Source organism: Macaca fascicularis, chromosome 13, assembly GCF_037993035.2.
Source record: "Macaca fascicularis isolate 582-1 chromosome 13, T2T-MFA8v1.1".
Taxonomy (NCBI): Eukaryota; Metazoa; Chordata; class Mammalia; order Primates; family Cercopithecidae; genus Macaca; species Macaca fascicularis.
The window spans coordinates 118,918,060-118,941,127 of NC_088387.1; the positions used below are offsets into that span (position 1 = coordinate 118,918,060).

Sequence of the window (23,068 nt, forward strand, 5' to 3'; positions counted from 1 at the left end):
AAGACGAAAGATAAGTCTTTGGGAGAATGTGGAGAAAAGGAAACAGTTTTATATATTCAAGGTGGGAATGAACAAAATGGAAAACAGTTTGGAGGTTCCTCAAAAATTAAAAATAGAACTACAGCCCAGCAGTCCCACTTCTGGCTACATATCCAAAGGAAATGAAATCAGTAGCTCAAAGAGATCCCTGCACCTCCATGTCAATGGCAGCTTTATTCACAGTAGCCAAGATGTAGAAAATACGTAATTGTCCATTTGACAGATGAAGGGTTAAAGAAATTGTGGTAGATCCATATAGAGTGGAATGTTATTCAGTCTTTACAAAGAAGGCAGTTCTGCCATTTGAAACAATATGGATGAACCTGGAGGACATTGTGCTAAGTAAAATGAAACAGAAAAAGACAAATACTGCACGATCTCACCTACCTGTGGAATCTGAAGAAGTCAAACTCCTAGAAAGGAAGAGTACAATGGTGGTTACCAGAGGCTGGTGGGAGAGGTTGGAAATTGGGAGGTGTTGGTCAAAGATTGGGAACATTCACCTTATAAGATGAATGCATTCTGGACACCTCATGTACAGCATGAGAACTATAGTTAATAATAATATATTGTGTACTTGAAATTGGCTAAGAGAATGCATCTTAAGTGTTCGCATGATAAAAAAGGCAGTTAACTATATGAGGTGATGGATATGTTACTTAGTATAATTGTGGCAGTCATTTCACAATGTATGTGCCTATCAACACATCACATTGTGGCCAGGCGTGGTGGCTGATTTCTGTAATTCCAGCACTTTGGGAGACTGAGCCAGATGGATTGCTTGAGCTCGGGAGTTCGAGGCTAGCCTAGGCAATGCAGGGAGATACAAAAAAATTAAAAATTAACCAAGCATGGTGGCATGTGCCTGTGGTCCCAGCTACTTGAGAGGCTGAGGTGGGAGGACTGGTTGGACCCAGGAGGTCAAGGCTGCAGTGAGCTGTGATTGCACCACTGCACTCCAGCCTGGGTGACAAAGCAATACCCTGACGCCCACACACCACAGTGTACTACCTAAATACACACAAATTCCATTCGTCAAGGACACTTCAGTAAATCTAGGGGGAAAAAAACCCCCAACAATATGATCTGAAGCAGTATTTTCCAAATGTGTTTTGACCGGACCTACAGATAGTTTTACATAATGACTGCCCCCATACATGTAAATATATGTGCACGTAACTGAAATATACTGTTCACAAGGGAGTACTCACATTGAAAACCTGTGGCACACTGTGCTCCACTCCATTCCACACCAGCCTGGTGCTGGCCCTCGTGCCCTGATGTGGCTTCATGGCCCGTCACAGGCTGCAGCCCCCAGCGGAGGAGCTCCGGTGCTGGGATTCACGATATCTCACGAACCCTTAGGCAGCCCTTGGAGTAGGCAAGTTTCTCTTCAGATGTAGCAGGGGTTCCGGCAGGTTGTGGCATTGCCGGTGGCATTGCCAGCAGGGACTCAGGTGAGCCCGACGTTCAGACTCGGTAGGTTCAGTGCCATTACCGAGGGAGCTTGCATTTGAATTAGGAAGATGTCCGTGCCGGGATGTCGAAGGACTGCGTGTGGTGGGGAGGAGTCTTGTTGGAGCAGTTATCCCTGGGCAGCTCAGCCTTTGCCAGAGTGGCAGAAAACTTTCACACGGGGCTGCCTTTTCCTGGCCATGTATGGGGCAGGCAGTGTGCCTTGATCATGGGGCCCTGCAGCAGAGCCTGGAGCCTCGTGATAGAGCGTCCAGCCAGCCACCTCTGGTCCTTTGAGGTGAAGCCTATTTGGCAGTCAGGGCTGGTTGGACAGACAGGCGTGCAGCACCCAATTCTGAATCTTTCTGGTTGAGCAACCCAATATGTAAAGTAAGGCGGATGTGACGGTATTCCAGGTAAAGCTGGGCGCGCGGTGGGAGCTCCGTAAGTGCCGGTTGCCGTTACGGCGTGGTTGAAGCTGACTTCCTGTTGGAAGTAGCACTTGAGCTTGAGACTCTGTCTGGTGAGTCCTTAAAGTAAGACACTGTATGTTTTCTTGTTTTAATAATGGCAGACAGCAAACACAGGCCGAGGTGGGACCAGGCAGAGACTACAGGGAGACAAATTTAGCTGCTAAGATGGGAATCAGTCAAGTGGTGTCTCCAGACAACCTGGGATGAAATAACAAACCCATGGCCAGATCTTAGGTTAGATTGAAGAAAAGGCAACACAACAGACATTAAAAAGTACAATTCAGTGAACTTTGTTTTGCATTTAGAGTTTGAGAATGATAGAGAGGTGTAACTACTCCAGAGGGTTGTTCCCGGGATGGTTCTCGTGGATGGAAGAGGCGGGTGCCATGGAGGAGCACTTCCTGCTGGATACATGGGGAGTTTATGGGTCACATGGGACATGTGGTCGGAGCTGGGGAGTCCACTGGACAAACCGGTTCTGGCTTTGTCCACAGGCATGACGCCATGCCGTTCCAGCCCTCGGAACAGGTGCGGGCAGGTTTGGGAGGAGGAGCATAGAGAGAACAGAGGGCAGGTGTCCACCCTGGGGGCTCCCTGCAGGGCTGCACCTTGACCTGGCCCCAGCAGCCCCTTGCGAATTGATTCACAAGCAAAACCTCTTTTTTAATGAGGTACTTTGGATACTGAGTAGCAAACCCTTTCCATGGGGTTCTAAGGTGAACCAGTCTTCACTGAGTTGTGCTTGATAACAGACTTTTTCTAAGTTTATTTTTTATGCATTTAAGAATGCACAGAACATCCTCACATACTCACAGGGGGTGGGATGAATTCTTCCCTCCTCCTTCGTCAGCACACAGTTTACTAAGGGCCTCTTAGGTGCCCGTCACAGCCTGTGCTGGCTGTTTGCATGTTCCCATGAGTGGGAGGCGTGAGCTCGTTGCTCCTACAGTGGAGAGTCTGGCCAGGAACGTGGGTGCCGGTGGTGACCCAGGTTCTGCATGTGTGGGGCTGTGCAGGCTGCCACCTGGAAAGGACCAGGGAAAGTCCCAGCGACCTTTGCGGATCCGTCAACTCCGTGGGAGGAAGTGGTGTTTCGCCAAGGCCTGAGAACGTGCAGGCCAAGTGATAGGAAATAGGCCACATCTCTCTCCGTCGTCATCTGCGAACTACGATTTTATTGTAAGCGATGTGCCCTTCCAGCTTCAGTCCTGGTCCTGTGAAGAAGAATCCATCTCACCAGTCTCAGGCTTCTGCAGTTTATAGGAGCCTGAGGCTCCTGCGCTCAGATTCTTCTGAATTGTCTTTCTTGACCCTTTCCCTCTTTGCCTTGACATTTATCTCTTAACGAGAAACAGACACACAGAACTGTGATTGGTTAGGGAACCACCCGCCACTACTCTGCAAATATGTAGCCACCACCCATGGCTGTGTTTCCAGAAACCCACGAAGCTTCTGCTTATGTAGTTGGTTTCCTAGACTTCTAGCAAGATGATATCTCAATCTGGTCTCTCTGAAAGCGAAGCCATGATGTCATCGTGCACCCATCTACCCAGATGACAGGTTTTCAGTCTGTCTGGCAATCACTCTTCAGGGCCCTCCATGCCCAGGCCTCCCTCCCACAGACTCAGTCAGTACCGAGGCTCAAGTGCCATGTGACCTTCCTCCATTTCCCTGTGCTCTTTGCAGACTTCATCACAACCTTACAATGTTCTCTGTGATCTTCAGAACCCAAGACACGTTTCTTGAAAACTTCACCTGTGAGAACTTGAAGCCAGGTTATTTTATAAAGCAAATCAATATTACCTCCTGTACTCTTTAAGCCTTTTTTTTGCTTCTTTTTGAGTTATAGTTTTTCCTCATAGATCTAAAAAGTTACTTATAGAGCCACTTGAAACTCATTTTATTGTTTCCTCTGATAATATGACTGAGAAATATGAGCTTTTTCATAGAGAAGTATATCCCTTGGCCCACGCCAAGGCAGACGTAAAATCAGTAGCATGCAGAGAAAATGAGTGGAGTAGCACACCATGATTTCCTGCAGGAAATACCCTCCTCTCCCCCACTTCTTTTATTCCACGCCTGGAGCAAAACTAGACTAAGGTGAACCATTTTCTTCTAGCCAGGGGAAGAAGGCGTTGCAGTGATATGTCTGCAGGGAGAGCGTCTTTTAGAGCACATGCTCCTCTTAAGTGCAGGATGCTGTGCTGCTGGATGTGCATGTAGAGGCAAATGTTTGATTCGGCTTTGAATCTCTGCCACTTTGGAATTGGGATCCATTCAAATGCATATGTGTCTTGCTAAGCAAAAAAAAAAAAAAAAAAATCTCCAGGGGATTTGGGAAACAAGTTTTCAGGAGCACTGATTATGACCATCAGCTCCCTAGGACACGAAATGGATGCTTCAGAATGTCCCAGAGCTGTCCGTGGCCATCGTGTGCATGTGCACCTGACTCTATAAATGCTCTAGAGTGTAGCATGGCCATTGTGTGCATATGTCCTCAACTGACTGAATACTCTAGAGTGTACCTCAGCCAATGTGTGCGTGTGTTCCTGACTCACGGTGAATGTTCTAGAGTGTACCTCAGCCATTGTGTGCTTGTGTTCTTGACTCACTGTGAATGTTCTAGAGTGTACCTCGGCCATTGTGTGCATGTGTTCCATGTGCACTGTGAATGTTCTAGAGTGTACCTCAGCCATTGTGTGCGTGTGTTCCTGACTCACGGTGAATGTTCTAGAGTGTACCTCAGCCATTGTGTGCTTGTGTTCTTGACTCACTGTGAATGTTCTAGAGTGTACCTCGGCCATTGTGTGCATGTGTTCCATGTGCACTGTGAATGTTCTAGAGTGTACCTCAGCCATTGTGTGCTTGTGTTCCTGACTCACGGTGAATGTTCTAGAGTGTACCTCAGCCATTGTGTGCTTGTGTTCTTGACTCACTGTGAATGTTCTAGAGTGTGCCTCGGCCATTGTGTGCTTGTGTTCTTGACTCACTGTGAATGTTCTAGAGTGTGCCTCGGCCATTGTGTGCATGTGTTCCATATGCACTGTGAATGTTCTAGAGTGTACCTCAGCCATTGTGTGCGTGTGTTCCCGACTCACGGTGAATGTTCTAGAGTGTACCTCAGCCATTGTGTGCTTGTGTACCTGACTCACTGTGAATGCTCAAGAGTGTACCTCGGCCATTGTATGCGTGTATTCCCCACTCACTGTGAATGTTCTAGAGTGTACCTCAGCCATTGTGTGCGTGTGTTCTTGACTCACTGTGAATATTCTAGAGTGTACCTCGGCCATTGCGTGCGTGTGTTCTGGACTCTGAATGTTCTAGAGTGTGCCTCGGCCATTGTGTGCGTGTGTTCTTGACTCACTGTGAATGTTGTAGAGTGTACCTCGGCCATTGCGTGCGTGTGTTCTGGACTCACTCTGAATGTTCTAGAGTGTGCCTCGGCCATTGTGTGCGTGTGTTCTTGACTCACTGTGAATGTTCTAAAGTGTACCACGGTCATCGTGTGCATGTGCACCTGACAATAAATGCTCTAAAATGTACCATGGCCATTGTGTGCATGTGTCTTCAACTCACTGTTAATGCTCTAGAGTGTACCATGGTCATGGTGCGTGTGTGCACCTGACTCTGTAAATGCTCTAGAATGTACCATGGCCATCATGTACATGTGCACCTGACTCACTGTGAATGCTCTAGAGTGTACTTCAGTCACTGCGACTGTATGTACCTGACTCTATAAATGCTCTAGAATGTACTACAGCCATTGTGTGCGTGTACCTGACTCTCTCAATGCTCTAAAATGTACCATGGCCATTGTGTGCATGTGTCCCCACTCCTGTGCATACTCTAGCGTGTACCTCAGCCATTGTGTGCGTGTGTTCCTGACTCTATAAATGCTCTAGAATGTCCTATGGCCATTGTGTGTGTGCACACCTGACTCATTTTAAATGCTCTATAGCAGTAGTCCCCACATTTTCAGCACCAGGGACCAGTTTCGTGGAAGACAATTTTTCCATGGACAGGGTGGATGGTTTCGGGATGAAACTTCCACCTCAAATCATCAGGCATTAGATTCTCATAAGGAGTGCACAGCCTAGATCCCTTGTGTGCACAGTTCACAACAGGGTTCCCGCTCCTATGAGAATCTAATGCCTCCTGATTTGACAGGAGACAGAGCTCAGGCTGTAATGTCACTTGCCCACTCCTCACCTCCTGCTGTGTGGCTCACTTCCTTACAGGACATGGATTGATACCAGTCCATAGTCCTAGGGTTGGGGACTCTTGCCCTAAGAATGTACTCGGGCCATCATGTGCCCGAGTGAATGCTATGAATGCTGCATTGAATGCTCTGGAGTGTACCAGAGACACGCAGGGTGTGCGCCTGACTCACTGTGAACGCTCTAGAGTGTTCCAGGGTCGTGTTGGGTGTGCACCTGACTCACTGTGAATGTCTAGAGTGTACCAGAGCCATGCTGGGTGTGCACCTGACTCACTGTGAGTGCTCTAGAGTGTACCAGGGTCGTGTTGGGTGTGCACCTGACTCACTGTGAACGCTCTAGAGTGTACCAGAGCCATGCAGCATATGCACCTGACTCACTGTGAATGCTCTAGAGTGTGCCAGGGTCGTGTTGGGTGTGCACCTGACTCACTGTGAATGTCTAGAGTGTACCAGGGCCGTGTTGGGTGTGCACCTGACTCACTGTGAATGTCTAGAGTGTACCAGGGCCGTGTTGGGTGTGCACCTGACTCACTGTGAACGCTCTAGAGTGTACCAGAGCCATGCAGGGTATGCACCTGACTCACTGTGAATGCTCTAGAGTGTGCCAGGGTCGTGTTGGGTGTGCACCTTACTCACTGAATGCTCTAGAGTGTGCCAGGGCCGTGTTGGGTGTGCACCTGACTCACTGTGAATGCTCTAGAGTGTACCAGAGCCATGCAGGGTATGCACCTGACTCAGTGTGAATGCTCTAGAGTGTACCGGGGTCGTGTTGGATGTGCACCTGACTCACTGTGAATGTCTAGAGTGTACCAGAGCCATGCTGGGTGTGCACCTGACTCACTGTGAATGCTCTAGAGTGTACCAGAGCCATGCAGGGTATGCACCTGACTCAGTGTGAATGCTCTAGAGTGTACCAGGGTCGTGTTGGATGTGCACCTGACTCACTGTGAATGCTCTAGAGTGTACCAGGGCCGTGTTGGGTGTGCACCTGACTCACTGTGAATGCTCTAGAGTGTACCAGAGCCATGCAGGGTATGCACCTGACTCACTGTGAATGCTCTAGAGTATACCAGGATCGTGTTGGATGTGCACCTGATTCACTGTGAATGCTCTAGAGTGTACCGGGGTCGTGTTGGGTGTGCACCTGACTCACTGTGAATGCTCTAGAGTGTACCGGGGTCGTGTTGGGTGTGCACCTGACTCACTGTGAATGCTCTAGAGTGTACCAGAGCCATGCAGGGTATGCACCTGACTCACTGTGAATGCTCTAGAGTGTACCAGGGCCGTGTTGGGTGTGCCCCTGACTCACGTGTATTTAGCATTGCTTTTGAGGGGTTGGGGAGGGAAACCTCGCTTACTGCCTGGGAGTGGCCATGGGGGTTTCTCAGCTAAGGTGACAGTCTCACTCTGTGTGGTGTATCAGGGTAGCCAGTGGGGCCTCTGAAGATTCTCGTGTGGGGCCCGGAAGTGGTATCTCAGACTGGTACCGTGCAGGGTCTTGCTGGTTGTAGCCTTTTTGTGACACGTGGTTTCTGAATATCTGCCATCAGATTTGACCCGTGATGCTGGTGTCTGCCTCCCTCTATGGAGCGTGTTGCTTCACAGAGGGTGGCTTCCGCTTCTCCACTAATCTCCAGTGGGATATAACATACACCTCTTTGTACAGTGCTTTTACATGAGTTTAACTCAATTTTTTTTTTTTTTTTTTTTTTTTTGAGACGGAGTCTTGCTCTGTAGCCCGGGCTGGAGTGCAGTGGCCAGATCTCAGCTCACTGCAAGCTCCGCCTCCCGGGTTTAGGCCATTCTCCTGCCTCAGCCTCCGGAGTAGCTGGGACTACAGGCGCCCGCCACCTCGCCCGGCTAGTTTTTTGTATTTTTAGTAGAGACGGGGTTTCACGGTGTTAGCCAGGATGGTCTCGATCTCCTGACCTCGTGATCCGCCCGTCTCGGCCTCCCAAAGTGCTGGGATTACAGGCTTGAGCCACCGCGCCCGGCCGAGTTTAACTCAATTTTTTAAAAAATTTGGATTAAAATCTTAGCTATCTGAAATATTTAGGGTTATTCTTTTAAATTTTTGTATTTGTTAATTGACAAATTGCAGTTGTATGAGGTTACTTTTCTTGAGTTTTATTAAGCACCTATGTTTAACCTCAATAACATTAAAACATTTAGATGAAAACTTTTCAAAACGTATTTTGATGTTTACTACTTTTTAGCTAGAACTTCCTGCAGGTAAACCCCAGTGATGCTTGGCCATGACTAAGAACAGTTCCTTCCACAAACTAAGACTGTGCTGCTCTTACCGCTTTGTGAGTACACGCTAGTGTTTCAAATTCCATCCAAAACCAGCTGCCCTGGGTTATGGAGTCTTATCAATTCCTGTATTTTTGCTTCCTTCCCCCCAGTCTGATTTGCTCTGAATTAATCATCTTTTATAGCTTGCTGAATCACCTACATTTCTGTTTGGAGCCACCCCGTTTCTCACCTCGTCCACGATTTTGTTCTCTTGTGGATTCAGAAACCAGAGGGTGGCACAGGTTGGGACTGTGGGCAGTTGGAAGGGGCACCCTCATCTTCTGAGGAAGGACTTGAGGATGCCGCTCTTTGAAACACAGTGTTCGAAGCTTCAGAGCTGTCCAGAGGCCTTTAAAACATTGCCTCGTTCTAGAGTTGTTGGCTGTTTTCCAAATCCAAATGTACTAACGGTGATAACTAAATTTATTTTAAAATAGTCTCGTTTGTTAATATGACATCTTCACTCTTACCTGGAATTCTTCACTCTTACTTAGAATTTGTCGACAGGTATTAAGTGTTGTGTGCCCCAAAGGTTGCCGGTCACTGTGGGCAACACAGAAGAGTTTTAATATGTGGGGTGCATGATTCAGAAACCTTTGCTCTCTTTAGAGACACTGTAGTCAGATATTCATGGCACCGAAGGAGGTAGCCAAGATGGGTGTTTGTGCATTATTAAAATTGGTCTATGGGAAACATGTGGATAACTTATGAGCTCTTAACTTTGATTCATAATTAGGTCGTCTTTGACATCAGACTGGCTAGTTCCCACCCTGCGACGTGTAAGTTAGTTGGGAAGGGAATCTGCCTTTCTGGAGCTTCTACTAAAGACCCCAACTGTCTTGGTGCTGACGTAGACTGCACCTTGCTGGTCCCACTCGGAGAAGTCACTGTCACTGCACGCGCTGGCATAGCCCACACGGATACTCCTTGCTCCAGCCTTTTGCTTGCTTGTTTTTGGTGGGAAGCCCATGTGAGTTCTAAGTGAGATCTGCTGGGGAGCTTATGAATCCATCTCAATTTACTGCCCGTCATATAGAAAATGTTCCGCACGGGGTCAGTGCGTTACCCCACCAGCACAAGATCTGTGGGCTGCCCATGACATCCTTCTCTCCCTGCATTCCTTTCGTTCCTTAGAATTCATTGTCAAGCTGTTCGAACTCTACCTGTGTTTACCTGCAGTAACTGGGCTATGGAGAGAAGTGTCATCATTTTGCTCCAAACAAGTATCTTCACCATTAGGATCAGCCATTGTCTTAACTGGATGTGAGCAGTGGGTTTTGGAGCAGGTTTTTCAGCATCCTAGCGATAGAGTTTTGGTCTTGTTTACTACATATTATGTGTTTATTATGATTATGATTAGATAAGATACAATAAACTCTTGGTCTAATGTAGGCGTGGTGTGCCTTTGATCACAGTACTGTGAGCTTTCTGTGTGTTCCTTAAGCTACAAATGAGAAAGAGATTGTGGTTTTGAATGATGTTAATGTGATTACAAGTAATAATAGCTCCATGGACAGTCTCGAGATGATGGTGTAAGGGAGGTATGCTTGAGGGTACCCCCAATCAATCCGTATTGTGTTTTGTTTAAAAAGAAATAGTGTGGCCGGGCGCGGTGGCTCAAGCCTGTAATCCCAGCACTTTGGGAGGCCGAGACGGGCGGATCACGAGGTCAGGAGATTGAGACCATCCTGGCTAATATGGTGAAACCCCGTCTCTACTAAGAAATACAAAAAACTAACCGGGCGAGGTGGTGGACGCCTGTAGTCCCAGCTACTCGGGAGGCTGAGGCAGGAGAATGGCGTAAACCCGGGAGGCGGAGCTTGCAGTGAGCTGAGATCCGGCCACTGCACCCCAGCCTGGGTGACAGAGCGAGACTCCGTCTCAAAAAAAAAAAAAAAAAAAGAAATACTGTAGTACCTTATTGATGTCTTTAATTACTCCCAAGTTGAATCACATGGAATGAAATTCCCTTCTTTGTAAGTAAGCGTTTAAGAATTTCACCAGAGAAAACAGAGATCCATATTTGCGACCACACTGAAAAATTCTTGGTCTCTTTATGGCTTTATTGCAGAGGTGAGAGGATTTTGGTCTTTGTGGAGTAACTGAATACACATTGTATCATTTAGGATAGCTTTGGCTGCAGTTGATGGGAAACTGTGGCTCCAACTGGCTCAAACATTAGGAAATGGCCTCACGTCAAAGGCAGGGCAGACCTTGAGCCTGGTGTGGCCGGTGGCAGCTCCTCTGCCCTGCTCTAAACTCTGTCCTCCCATCTCCTCCAGTATTTTGCCATTATCCTTGCGTGCCTAAGGAGATCGCTGCAAAGGATGTGGGCATCCTGTGCAAATCACCTTCTCCCCTCTGCCTCCCTAAGACTCTCCACCCTCCAGCCCCCACAGGCCTCCCTCACGTCTCGTTGGCCACTGCTGGTCAGCGTCTATTCCTTAGTTCCTGATGGAAGCCCACGTTGGTGAGTGTCTTAGCTTGGGCTGCCATAAAAAGTGCCACATACTGGGTGGCGTCAACATGAAAATGTGTTCCTGGGGCAGGAAGTCTGGGATCAAAGTGCTGGCTGATTCATTTCCTGGTGAGGGCTCCCTTCCTGATGTGCAGACAGCTGCCTTCTCGCTGTGTCCTCACGTGATGGAGAGAGACAGAGGAAGCCTGCCCTCCAGGCCTCTTCGTCTCTTCTTATGAGGGCATGAGTCCCATTGCGAGGGCCCCACCCTCATGACCTCCTCTAACCCTAATCACCTCCCAAAGGTTCCATTTCAAGTACAGACAGTCCCTGACTTATGGCTTCTTGACTTTACAATGGCATGGAACCACTATGCATTTGTAGAAATTGCATTTTGAGTCCCATACAACCATTTTATCCAATCCATTACATGAGATATTCAGCACTTTCTTATAAAAGAGGTCTTGTGTTGGATGATTTTCCCAGCTGTAGGCTGATGTAAGTGTTGTGAGCGTGTTTAAGGTAGGCTAGGCTGGCTCTGACATTCACTGCATTTTCAGCTCACGGGGTTTTAAACTTACGATGGATGTGGGGACATAGCCCCCGTGTACATTGAGGATCATCTGCAGCGTCACACCGGGTGGGGGGCTGGGACTTTCACACACGAATCTGGGGGTGGGGCACAATTCAGTCCATCACAGTGAGACAATAAAAGTGTTGTCAGCATTGCCAGATGACAATGTGATAAATACTCTAGCGACTACAGGCCAGGAAAAGAGTTCCTGCGTCATGAAGAATGTGTATCACAGCTCTCAACTACCACCCTGGGTATCTCAAATGTTTATGTTAACATTTGGTACTTCTCTTTTTCTTAGTGTCGTGTGGGAGCCAATGGGAGATGGGAAGAAAATCATTTCATTGGCCGATAACCATATCCTGCTGTGGGATTTACAGGAAAGCTCAAGCCAGGCTGTGGTGAGTAAAAGGAACAACACAGCGTTTGTTTTTGTATTTTTAAACGAAACCGCATGTTCTCACTCATAGGTGGGAATTGAACAATGAGAACACTTGACACAGGGTGGGGAACACCACACACCAGGGCCTGGGGTGGTGGGAGCGGGGAGGGATAACATTAGGAGATACACCTAATGTAAATGACGAGTTAATGGGTGCAGCGCACCAACATGGCACATGTATGCGTATGTAACAAACCTGCACGTTGTGCACAGGTACCCTAGAACTTAAAGTATCATAACAAATAATAAATAAATAAATAAATAAATAGGGCCTTTGGGCTAAATTCAGAATATAATTCTTGATTCACAACAGTTTAGAATTTTGACCTTAGTTAATGAACAGACTGAATCATCAATCAAAGAACTGAGTGATGGGGTTTTTCAGGTGAAAGCCGTTTAGATGTCACACAGGGCTTGTGAGAGATGACGCACAGAACCCAGCTGTTTGCAAAACATCTGCCTTTTGCTGCACTTTGAGCAAAGGAGGGAGTGGGATGCCCAGGAGTATTTTCTACTGTTTCAAGCGTGCTGTCCTTTTGATGAATGGATTCTTAAAGTATATTTGGGTAAAATCATACTTTAAGTAGGAGCAATTATAACATTTTAATTTCATAGTGGTGCCTCGCTCTTTTCATGTATTTGCATGAGTTATGAAAATAACGTTTAGCACTTTCTTTGGGTTGAGTTTTGCTTTTAAATATGCATCGTTTGAATACTTTGTCTCTCACAGAGTAAATATTAATATATATTTTTCATATTTGATTTCTTAAAATTTTCTGCTTTAAAATGTGGTTTTTACATGCATTCATAATTTCATTGCGTTTGTTTATGTCAAAGTAACCACTTTAGAAAAGAGAAAAGGGAAGAACTTTGAACTGATAGCGCTTACAATGTCATTTATGCCTCGGGGGCCGCGTTGCCTACACACAGTCAAAGGGATCACGCAAGCATCCATTGGATAGATTTCTCCAGTGATGGCCTCATCTTATATTTATTTGTTCCTCACATGTTTTTTTAGCTCTTCTCCCTCATGGTGCCTTAGAATATCAATAAGTCCTTTCCTCACCCCTCTAGGCTGACGAGGTGGCATGAATAATGATCCATCATTATTAATAAGTGGCACAGAAGTAAGACTTAAAAATATTAAATGTCCTGTTAAAGCTTTAAACCTCTGAATGGACAAAAGGGAGTCTCACAGCCTTCACTGTGAAATTAAGTGTTGGGCATTCACCCGGAGCATCAATGGTATTTAAGGAAGAGATTTATTATTTTTATGAGAAACTTTAAATATAAGGCATAGCTTCATATCTTGGAGTAGAATGCAAATTTCACACAAACTTTTAAGATAAAACAGGAAACTTGAATCATATCTCATGCCTGAGATTGACCCCTGTGGACCACACCTGCAGGCCGGGGAGATATGTTCATAGTCTCCACCTTCCGGGAGATTTGGCAGAGTCCTGGTCATGGTCGAAGGCGATGCCTTCCTTGTCCCTTCCCTCTCTGTGTTTTCGCAGGGCGTTCCCACTTAACCGTAAACCTCCAGGAAGAAGGAGGAAAATACTTTCCTATTAAAACGCCAGGCTCATGGTAGGCTTTAGGCAAGACACTTGTGCAGAGGGCCCAGCTCCTGGTGTAGACACCTGGGGAGAGGGCTCTGCTCCTGGTGCAGACACTTAGGCAGAGGGCCCAGCTCCTGGTGTAGACACCTGGGGAGAGGGCTCTGCTCCTGGTGCAGACACTTGGGGAGAGGGCTCTGCTCCTGGTGCAGACACCTGGGGAGAGGGTCCCGCTCCTGGTGTAGACACCTGGGGAGAGGGCTCTGCTCCTGGTGTGGGAAGAGCTGGCTGGAGCCTTCTGCACACCTACTGTGCTCGCCGTCTCAGGGAGGTTGCCAGGGAGAAAGGAAACCCCAAGTCCCACACGTTAGGATGCGGCAGGTTCTCATCTGCCCCAACTTTGGAGACCTATTCTGTAATCAAACTGTGAACACATCTTCAGAGCCTCGGTCATCTCAAATGGATTTCATGGTAGGGTGATTAATCTGTAACTTATTTTCTGCAGAGATCAATTTAGTTTTCTCTCCCCCTTTTTTATCCACTGTCAGCAGTTCTGTCAATATCACTTTGTGACCCTCCACTACAGTATTTAATACAGAAACCTTCCGATCGATTTCAGCCATCTTCACACCCAGCTTCTCAATGTTTTTTTATTGTTTGAGGATATTGCCTTCTGTGGTGAATCTAATCTCATGCTCACTGCATCATTACCTTTTGCAATTAAATCGGAGATTCCTTGCCATTTATAATCATTAGCAGAACTCAGGGGAGGCCTGGAGTGGAAGGTTCCGTGGGGGCCACAGACCCCGCTGAGGGCAGAGGGATGGCCGCCCTGTGTCTGTGCTTGCTCATTCATCTTCGCCTCTCCCAGCTTTCACTCGCCATGAAATAAATAGCTTCTGTCAAGGAGCCGACAGTAAGCCAGAAGAAGGAAGCTTGCTTGAGGATTCGCTGCCACCTCTGCCTTCTGTTCACACAGGAGAGCAGGAGCTCCTTGAAGGTGGCCATCTAGAGAGTGCCATCTGCTCGGCGTGACACACAGCACCTCTTCGAAGGAAGGGAGTGTGCTTCAGGAACACAGTGTTTCTGTTGGAAAGTTTCTAATCAGAGGTTTAAAATGCACCGCAGGAGGATCAGATAAACAAACATAAGCTGGGGGTGCTCCTAGCGACAGCAGCAATGCCACGTTCAGGGTGTCTGTAAATGCAAACAGTGTTTGTGTTTTGGGGACCAAGAGAGCAGTGGGCAGAAGCCGAGTTTAATGTCAGGGCTTGTGGGGAGGGGCTCAGAACTTGGTGGCGGTTGGTGGGTTCTGTGGCCCCTGCCAGTGCAGCTTGGAGAGCCTGTTCTGTTTTCATCTTTCACGTTCTCCAAACTGGAAGCGACACAGTGCAGAGGAAAGGAAGAAGCTTGTTTTGTTCAAGTGGAGAACTTCGTGTGGAGAACCTGCCCACTGGTTCCAGCGGCCACCCTCCTGTTCACAGCAACGTGCCCATACGTGGATTCAATTGTCTTTTTATTTCTGATATTTTATTAAAATTTTATTTATTTATTTTTAAACTTTCGTTTTAGGTTCAGGGGTACGTGTGCAGGTTGTGACGTAGGTAAATTGCATGTCACAGGGGTGTGGTGTACAGATGACTTCATGACCCAGGTAATAAGCACAGCACCGATGGGGAGTTTACAGTCCTCTCTCCTCCCATCCTCCACCCAAACTATGCTCTCACTTAGAAGTGGGAGCTAGGCCAGGCGCCGTGGCTCACGCCTGTAATCCCAGCACTTTGGGAGGCTGAGGCGGGTGGATCACCTTACATCAGGAGTTCAAGGCCAGCCCGGCCAACGTCATGAAACCCCGTCTCTACTAAAAATAAAAATAAATTAGCCAGGCGTGACATGTGCCTGCAATCCCAGCTAGTCAGGATCCTGGGACAGGGAGAATTGCTTGAACCTGGGAGACAGAGGTTGCAGTGAGCCAAGATCACACCACTGCACTCCAGCCTGGCGACACACCGAGACTCCGTCTCAAAAAAAAAAAAAAAAAAAAAGAAGGGGGAGGTAAACCCTGAGAAGACCTGAACACGGAGAATGGGACAGCAGCACCGGGACCTCCTCAACTCGCCTGCGGACATTGTTTTCTTGTCTAGAAATCAAGCATGCTCAGCCTGCATGTGGCTGTCATTGCCGTGGGGGTGTTCAGGGGCACCTCCTTGTCCTAGCGTCTGTCTCCTGTCCTCTGTGGCAATACAAACCAGGACAAGCCTCACTCCCAGCCTCTCTGTAGCCGGGTGTGGCCGTGGACTGAGTTCTGGACAAACAGATGTGGGTGGGACGGGTGCGTTCACCCTGAATGAGAAGACGTTCCCTTCGCGTTTTAGGTCTCTGCTCCTGAGAGGTGGAGGCGGCTGGCAATGTTCTTCCCTATTCTGTCACTTTTCTTTTCCTTTTTTTAGTAGGGTCTTTTTCAGAGTAAAAGTTTCTCTCTTTTTTTTTTTTTTTTTGGAACAGTTTTAAGTTCACGGCAAAATTGAGTGGATGATACAGAGATTTCCCACAGCCTCCCCCACTCTCAGCATATCCCCCGCTGGTGTGAGACCTTTGTTATCACTGATGAACCCACATGGGCACATCACCGTCACCCAGAGCCCCTCGTTGACATTAGGGCTCCCTCTTGGTGCTGGACGTTCTGTGGGTTTGGGCAAATGTGTCCTGACACCTGTCTTCCGCTGTGGTGTCACACACAGTTGTTTCACGGCCCCGAAGATCCTCTGTGCCCCAACGATGGTTCTTTCCTCACGCTCTCCCTCCAAGCGCTTTGCAAACCCGACGTTCTCACCATCTCCGTCGTTTTGCCTTTTCCAAGATGTCACAGAGTTGGAACCATACAGTGTGGATGATTTTTAGATTCGTTTCTGTCCCTTAGTAATAAGCAGTGAAGGTTTCTCCAGGTCTTTTCATGGCTTGAAAGCACATTTCTTTTTATCACTGAGTAATGCTCCATTGTCCGGAAGGTTCTCCATGTCGATGAAGTTCAGTTTGTCAGTTTTTCCTTTTATGCATTGTCCCTTGTCCCAGGGCTGAGAGCTGAGATGACTCGGATGCTGAAGATCGTCTCCTGCTTTCTCCTGAGGGGCTGATGGCTGTGCATTTGACAGTGACGTCATGGTCCACTTTGGTTAAGAGGCACAAGGTGTCTGGGCCTCCTTCCACCACCCTCGCCATGTAGGGGACACGGAGTCCAGGCTTCCCTGTTGTGGGGGTAGCACGGACATGGTTTTTCTGGGCTGCTTGTCTGGAGTACATGGTTACTGTCTAGGGGTTTTGTGTCCTACTCGGCTGCCCCTTTTTGAAAACGTGGCTTTCAGTGGGCTCTTCTGGGGCCTTACTTGGTGGTGTTTCCTGGCTGCCCACTTCTTCCGCTCCAGGTCTGGAGTGAATGAGGCAGAAGGAGACCCCAGGGAGCCCCACCGCGTGTCTCCTCATGCCCCTCGTGGGCCTGCCCTCTCTCTCCAACTTTCAAATCACCCTCTGTTGTATGTGCAGTGTCCAGGCTTTCATTGTACTTAGTGAGAGAAACACGGAGCGGGTGTACGCTCGGCCTTCCCGGCAGCAGGCGGCCCGGAAAAGATGGTGCCGGTCACCCGCTTCCACTAGTTGTTCCTGCTTCTGGAGACCTTGATAATATGAGAGCTCTTCCCTTGTGCAATTAGAGGGAAGAATCTAAACATTCCAAATGAGCGTGCATGGACCCTGTGTGTGCCGTCATTCCCAGGCTGGAGGCCGTGGGGAGGAGGAACACGGGAGTCGGGGAGCAGGGATGGCCCCAGACGCCTGCACCTGCCACGAGCCTCACTCATGCAAGAACGCGCCACAGGCCTTGCGCATGGAAGAAGGACCCGCCGCGGGCCTCGCGCACGGAAGAAGGACCTGCCGAGTGTGTCCTGGGGGATTTGGTGTTGAGTTATGACTGCAAGAAGTCAGCCACGCCCCCAGCATACCAGAATGCCATGGCCAAATTTATTCAACAGATACTCAGTGAGCTCACTTTGGAGAGGGTAGTGAGGACTTTTCCCAACACATGGTCATTTCTCACTATTTTTAAGTAGTCCTTTTAAACAGAGACACAGACCTTGTCGTCATATAGTTGGGCCCCTCCCAACTGACAGATGAGGAAAGCTAATGGAAGCAGAGGAAGTTTCTGAAAGTGACGTGGTCTGAGTGCCAGATTTGGGGCTGCAGGTAACGTCTGATGCCCTGGGAGGGAGTCCCACCCAGGCACAGAGGTGTTCACAGCGGCGCCTGCCTGCCCAGACCTCTCCTGTCCTCCTTCAGGTCTGTGAGGTTCTCAGATAACTTGCTCTTACTTGAGTATCTTGAATGATCAGTGACATTTTGTCCCATGAGCATGAATTTGATTTTTGGAAAAAGTTGATTGGAACAAAATCTGGTAAATAAAATAGGTAGGCAAGCTTTGCAAAAGCCGATTAGTGGAAAACGGGTTAAAACCACATGAAAACCGATTTCCTTGTGAGACTCATAAAAAGACATTCCAAAATATTTTGAGCAGAGACTTTGTCATTAAAATAAATGTCACCTTTATAGCCAGGGGTTTCAGACAATGGCCAGTGAAATTTATGTTTTGGACATTTGTTTTTTATATACATTATATATTATATATCTATATATATTTGGATATTATCTTTAAGAAAATATGTAGTCAGTGATTTACTAAGTTGCATATTTTGATATCATAGTATAATTTACCAAGTTGCATAGTTTTAGTATCATAAAACTACGTATATAGTTTGATTTTAAAATTTTGGAGCACACTAGCATTTTCTTTTTAGTCTTCCACTCAGATCTTGAATAAAATTCATTAAAACACAAAAGTGGCTGGGTGCTGGTGGCTCTGGTTGCTAGAGAGCAATTGAGCGTCTGTTTCCCAAGCTCTTCAAAGACTTCTTTCTGGTGATACAAAACAAATTGTGTGTTTTTAGAACCAGGCGTCTTTAAGAAAGGGGAGCCGCTCATCCTGGGGAGCTTTGGCACAAGCTCTCTATCAGCACCCTGTTCTGAGTGCCTGCCATGTCCGAGGGCCACCTGAGCTGTGACATGCTGCTGGAGCTTTGATGGCCAACACAGAGCCTCTGCCTTTTCTAATGTGCCATGCGGTTATAGGGCCTGCAGTATCTAGATGATGCATTGAATGTAAGATTTCAGGTTTTGCTGGAATAGCTGGGACAGGCACGGGTCAGTGGAAGGTGCACAGAGTCCAGACGACCTAAGCTGGGGGCGGCAAGGGAGGCCTGGAGGCAGTAAGTCCTCCTGTAGCTGGGGCGGCAGTGCAGCCTGCAAAACCAGGTCCCCTTCCTGCCACTCCTTAACAGTGTGACCTGGGACATGTTCCTGGGCCTGACCAAGTGTCAATTTAACAGTGGAATTACAGGTTACAGGACAACAGCGTTTCTCACAGCAAGCACTTAGTGTGTGCCTGTCGGGTAGATGGACGGGCGGATGGGTGGACACGTGGATGGGTGCGTGGGTACATGGATGCGGACGGAGCAGCTGTAATACATGATCTCCAACACTGGGCCATGGGCGAAGGTCACCCAATAGGAGGGTCACCAAGAAGACCCTCGTGCAGAGGCAAGACAGAACTTGAGGTCGCAGAAAGCAGTCTGTGTCTCCTTCATAATTAAATGACTTTCCCCAAAGTCAGCAAGTGATCATGACATTTCAGACACGAGGGATCCGGCGTGCTTTCATGACGCGCCGCTCCCAGTGTTTTCTGCCCTCATTATTCTTTTGAAAAGATCTTTTTCCCTCTCCCAAGAATTGCCTCTAATTAGACCCACCTCTCCAACAGATCACTAATGTCTAATTGGGGTTGCAGAAATATTTTTTATAGTTTAGTCTATCTTGGTAAAAAAAAATTCAGATCTGTACTCATGGCCTTTCCAATTTTGAGTGTGTAAAACTGAGGTCAAATCTGCATTTTGGGGTTTAAGACACACAGTTTTTCTCCAGAAACAGAGCTTAGATTTTGGTGTAGCAAAGGAGGAGTGAAAAAACCCTTTTAGTTATATTCGTCCTACAAATAGAATCCTTTTAGAAATAAACTAAAAATAAGTTTAAAACATCCCGTCCTGTCACCTAATGGGGACAGCTGATGCCCTGTGTACATTTTCTAATACAGGAAGGCGCTACTCTTCCAGGAGGCCACATTGCAGACTCTCATGGGGGTCAGCTCTGTGCACCTCAGACATTGTCTCCCCAGGAGATGGTGCCCTTGATGGTGTGTGGGAGCCTGCAGCCTGCTGGGGCTCTGTGTCCCATTCAAGCTGGGTGTGCAGCATCCCTCAGGGCCAAGGGCCTACCTGCTGTGTGACCCTGGCAGGACCCACCTCCACCCTTTCTCTGGCCCCTGGTGCTACCAGCTCCTGCCATCTGGAAACAGGAGCCCCGGCAGCCAGGTATCCCACCACAAGAGCCTGGGTGTCCTGCCAGAAGAGCCCAGCCCTCCCCAGATCCTCTTCCTTTTCTTTTTCTTCTGCATCCTGAAGGTGGTGCTGGGCCTCAGGGACTGCAGCAGATTTCATTTCCATCGCCTCCGTCAGACCCTAGTGCTCCAGAAGGCAGTGTCAGTGTTCGCCCTGCATAGAGACCGCTCAGAACTCTTCGGAATGTTCCAAGGTGCTGTTTTTTTGAGTCATAGTAAAGACGAAGAAAAACATGTTTAAGATGCCTGCCACGTGCTAGGCACTGTCTGGACATTTGACATGTATTATCTCCTTTAATCCTTATAACCCTGCAGGGTGGGTTCTTTAGTATCATGCTGTACGTGAGTTATGGGAGCTGTAGCCAAGCCCCAAAGAGACTAAGTAATCTGCTGATGGTGGCTTACTGGGAAGCAGAGCTGAGATTCAAGCTCGGGGTATTCACGTTCAAAGCTGGGACTGGAATTCTCAACCAGAGATAGGGAAGAGAAGTTTCCAGAGGTGTCATTGGCATTCTCAAATGGGCATTACAGGTGCAGCAGTTAGGATGTATTTGGCTGCAGGAGACAGGGAATGACTTAAACAAATGAGGAATCTTTATTATCTGCTGTAACAAGAAGTATGGAAATAAAGTGATTCAGCATCTCCACAGCATCAAGGCCTCAGTTGCTGTGCATCTTTCCACTCTGCCGTATCCACGTGGGACTGCTTTCTGCCTTCGTGACTGCAGGGCAGCTGCAGCAGTTCCAGCCATCACATGCAAACTCCCACAATTCCTGTGCAGAGAAAGCAGATTTCTCTGCATCTCTGTAAGGAAGGCCTTTCTTAGAGGTGCCTCTGTCCAATTGTCAGACACAATGGCAAGTCATGTCTAAACTAGTCATTGGTGAGAACAGTTTCCTCCTGCTCGCCTCAGAGCAGTGTCGGTCCCTGAGGATGGGATGGGAAGGGGCTCAGGGTGGGGTGGGCATGGCCATTTTGTGAGCCAGCCCCTCCCGCCTGCCATGCAGCCCAGGGTGCACAACCTGGGACACGCCTGCACCAGGTGCTTCGTGTGTCCTGCGCCCTGGAAACGCCTTGCTGTTTCTTCACCCTGCTGTTCTCTGGCCGTGGTGAGAGGGTGGTGCGTGCCTGCCTCTGCTGGCCCTCCAGTTTCCTTGGTGTTGGTCAGCGTGCAGGTGTTAGGGTCTGCTGTGAGCGCGGCCTGCAAGTAGTAGGGTCTGCTGTGAGCAGTTCTACACGTAGTAGGGTCTGCTATGAGCATGGCCTGCATGTAATAGGGTCTGCTGTAAGTACAGCCTACGCATAGTAGGGTCTGCTGTGAGCATGCCGGCACGTAGTAGGGTCTGCTGTGAGCGCAGTGCTGTGTTCTCTGTGGTTTTCCTTTCCTCCAAATCAAGCCACCCTTGTCAGCTCTGTGGCTGTTGATGGCAGGAAGTATAGCTTTTTGTCTTTCAAATTCTTGTGCTGAGACTCTTCTTAGATATGCTCCACGTGAACTGCTACAGACGATGCCAGGGACATCATTCTGCTCGTTAGGAGGTGTATTCTTTTGTTCGTGTCCCGGCATTAGTAACATCTCCCTTGAAAGTTTTGTGGGCGCCTTTAATCATTGCTTTTGGACCGGGAAGCACTGAATATTCTTCTTTAATGCTGGAAAAGATTACCGCATGCATCGCGCCCCGTGGAGTTCTTGCTGAGTTCTGTCTCCGTGTCCCCAGGAAACCAAAAAATGTGATTGATTAACCTTACAACTTACACTGTACCGTCTGCCCTGAGTAGACCGTCAGAAATTGATGGTGAAATATCTTTCAGGCTTTTATTAAAATTTACCTTCCAGACTTCTCTGCACCTGTGAGCGTGAAGTTTTCAGGGCCTGGGAGTACAGGCATTAGCATGATCAGTGGAGTGGAGTCAGGAGACATTTCCTGTTTCTGCCTGCGGCTGGCTGTGGTCACAGGCAGCTCGCCCGTTCTCCCTGGGCTCTAGTTTTCCCAGCTGTGGAGTGACGGGGGCCAGAGCCCGCCTCTGAGCTGCCGAGATCCAGCAGGGTCTCCCCTTCTCTGGGGGCGTTTCCCCCTCACCTCTGGTCAGTGCCTCGTGTTAGTTGTCTGTTGCTGGAACAGATGACCTCGAAATGCTCAGCACGGCCCACGTGTGTGACCTCAGCTTTTGTGTGGATAACCTGGAATCCAGGCACACCTCAGCTGGGTCCTCTGCTGGAAGCCTTCCTCGCACAAGGCTGTGGTCTCAGGGTCAGTGGGCTGGGCTTGCTGCTGGTCAAATGTGGCTCCTTCTGGGCCGCTGGACTGAGGGCCTGGATTCCTCTAGCTGTTGGCCAGAGACTGCCCTCAGCTCCTGGCCATGTGGCTCCGCAGCGTGGAGCTTGCCTCATCCCAGCCAGCAAGATGAAGCCCAGATCTCTTCTCATCTAATCCGCCGAGGGACCCCACCCTGCTGTGCTGGTTAGAGGCCAGCCCTGCTCTGGGGCAGGGACTCCACAGGCCACCAAGTCCGGGGGCCATCCCACACGCTGCTGACCATGGGCCTCTTCTACCTGCAGCTTCCCTGGTTTTCAGCCGCCTCATGTCACAGCTTCACCTCTGCCAGCTCTGCTTTTTTTTTATCTACCCTCCAGCTGGAGGAGGCGCCCCCACCGTGGGCTCTCCCACCCGACTCAGTGCTGTGCTGTTCCGGCCTCCTGGCCGGGTCTGTTTTGTCTCTGACTACGGGCACGTGGTTCCCCTTCAATCAGGTTTATTTACGTTACCTGCCTCTCTGCTTGGTGCGGCTTTTGTTTTTGCCAGGAATGGCTCACTCCTGTGTTTCACTGATTTAGGTTCTGTTCAGTAGGTAAAGCCCATCTCAGTTCCTAAGCCTCATGAAAACTTTCCCTAGTTACTGTAACCTGGATGAGTTCTACTTTCTTTGAAATCCATCTCAACGTACATTATTATCGTTTACCCTGGCTTTGTCACTTGTTAGCTAGCTTTTAAAACATTGTACAATTATTTAATTGTTCCAAACCTCAGTTTTCTTATCTGTCAAATGGGGATATTC

General features: G+C 48.4%; 1 protein-coding gene across 9 annotated transcripts in view; it reads left to right on the top strand.

Moving 5' to 3' along the window:
* Window positions 1–23,068, top strand: part of EIPR1 (EARP complex and GARP complex interacting protein 1) — a 174,350-nt gene that overhangs the window by 138,493 nt on the left and 12,789 nt on the right. For all 9 annotated transcript variants that reach the window (XR_012422712.1, XM_065527476.1, XM_074012443.1 and 6 more), the window contains one exon: window positions 11,815–11,914. Coding sequence is in view for 8 of the 9 variants with exons in the window: in XM_065527476.1 (XP_065383548.1) it covers window positions 11,815–11,914 (100 nt within the window). In the remaining variant the exon portion in view is untranslated. The remainder of the gene's footprint in view (window positions 1–11,814; window positions 11,915–23,068) is intronic.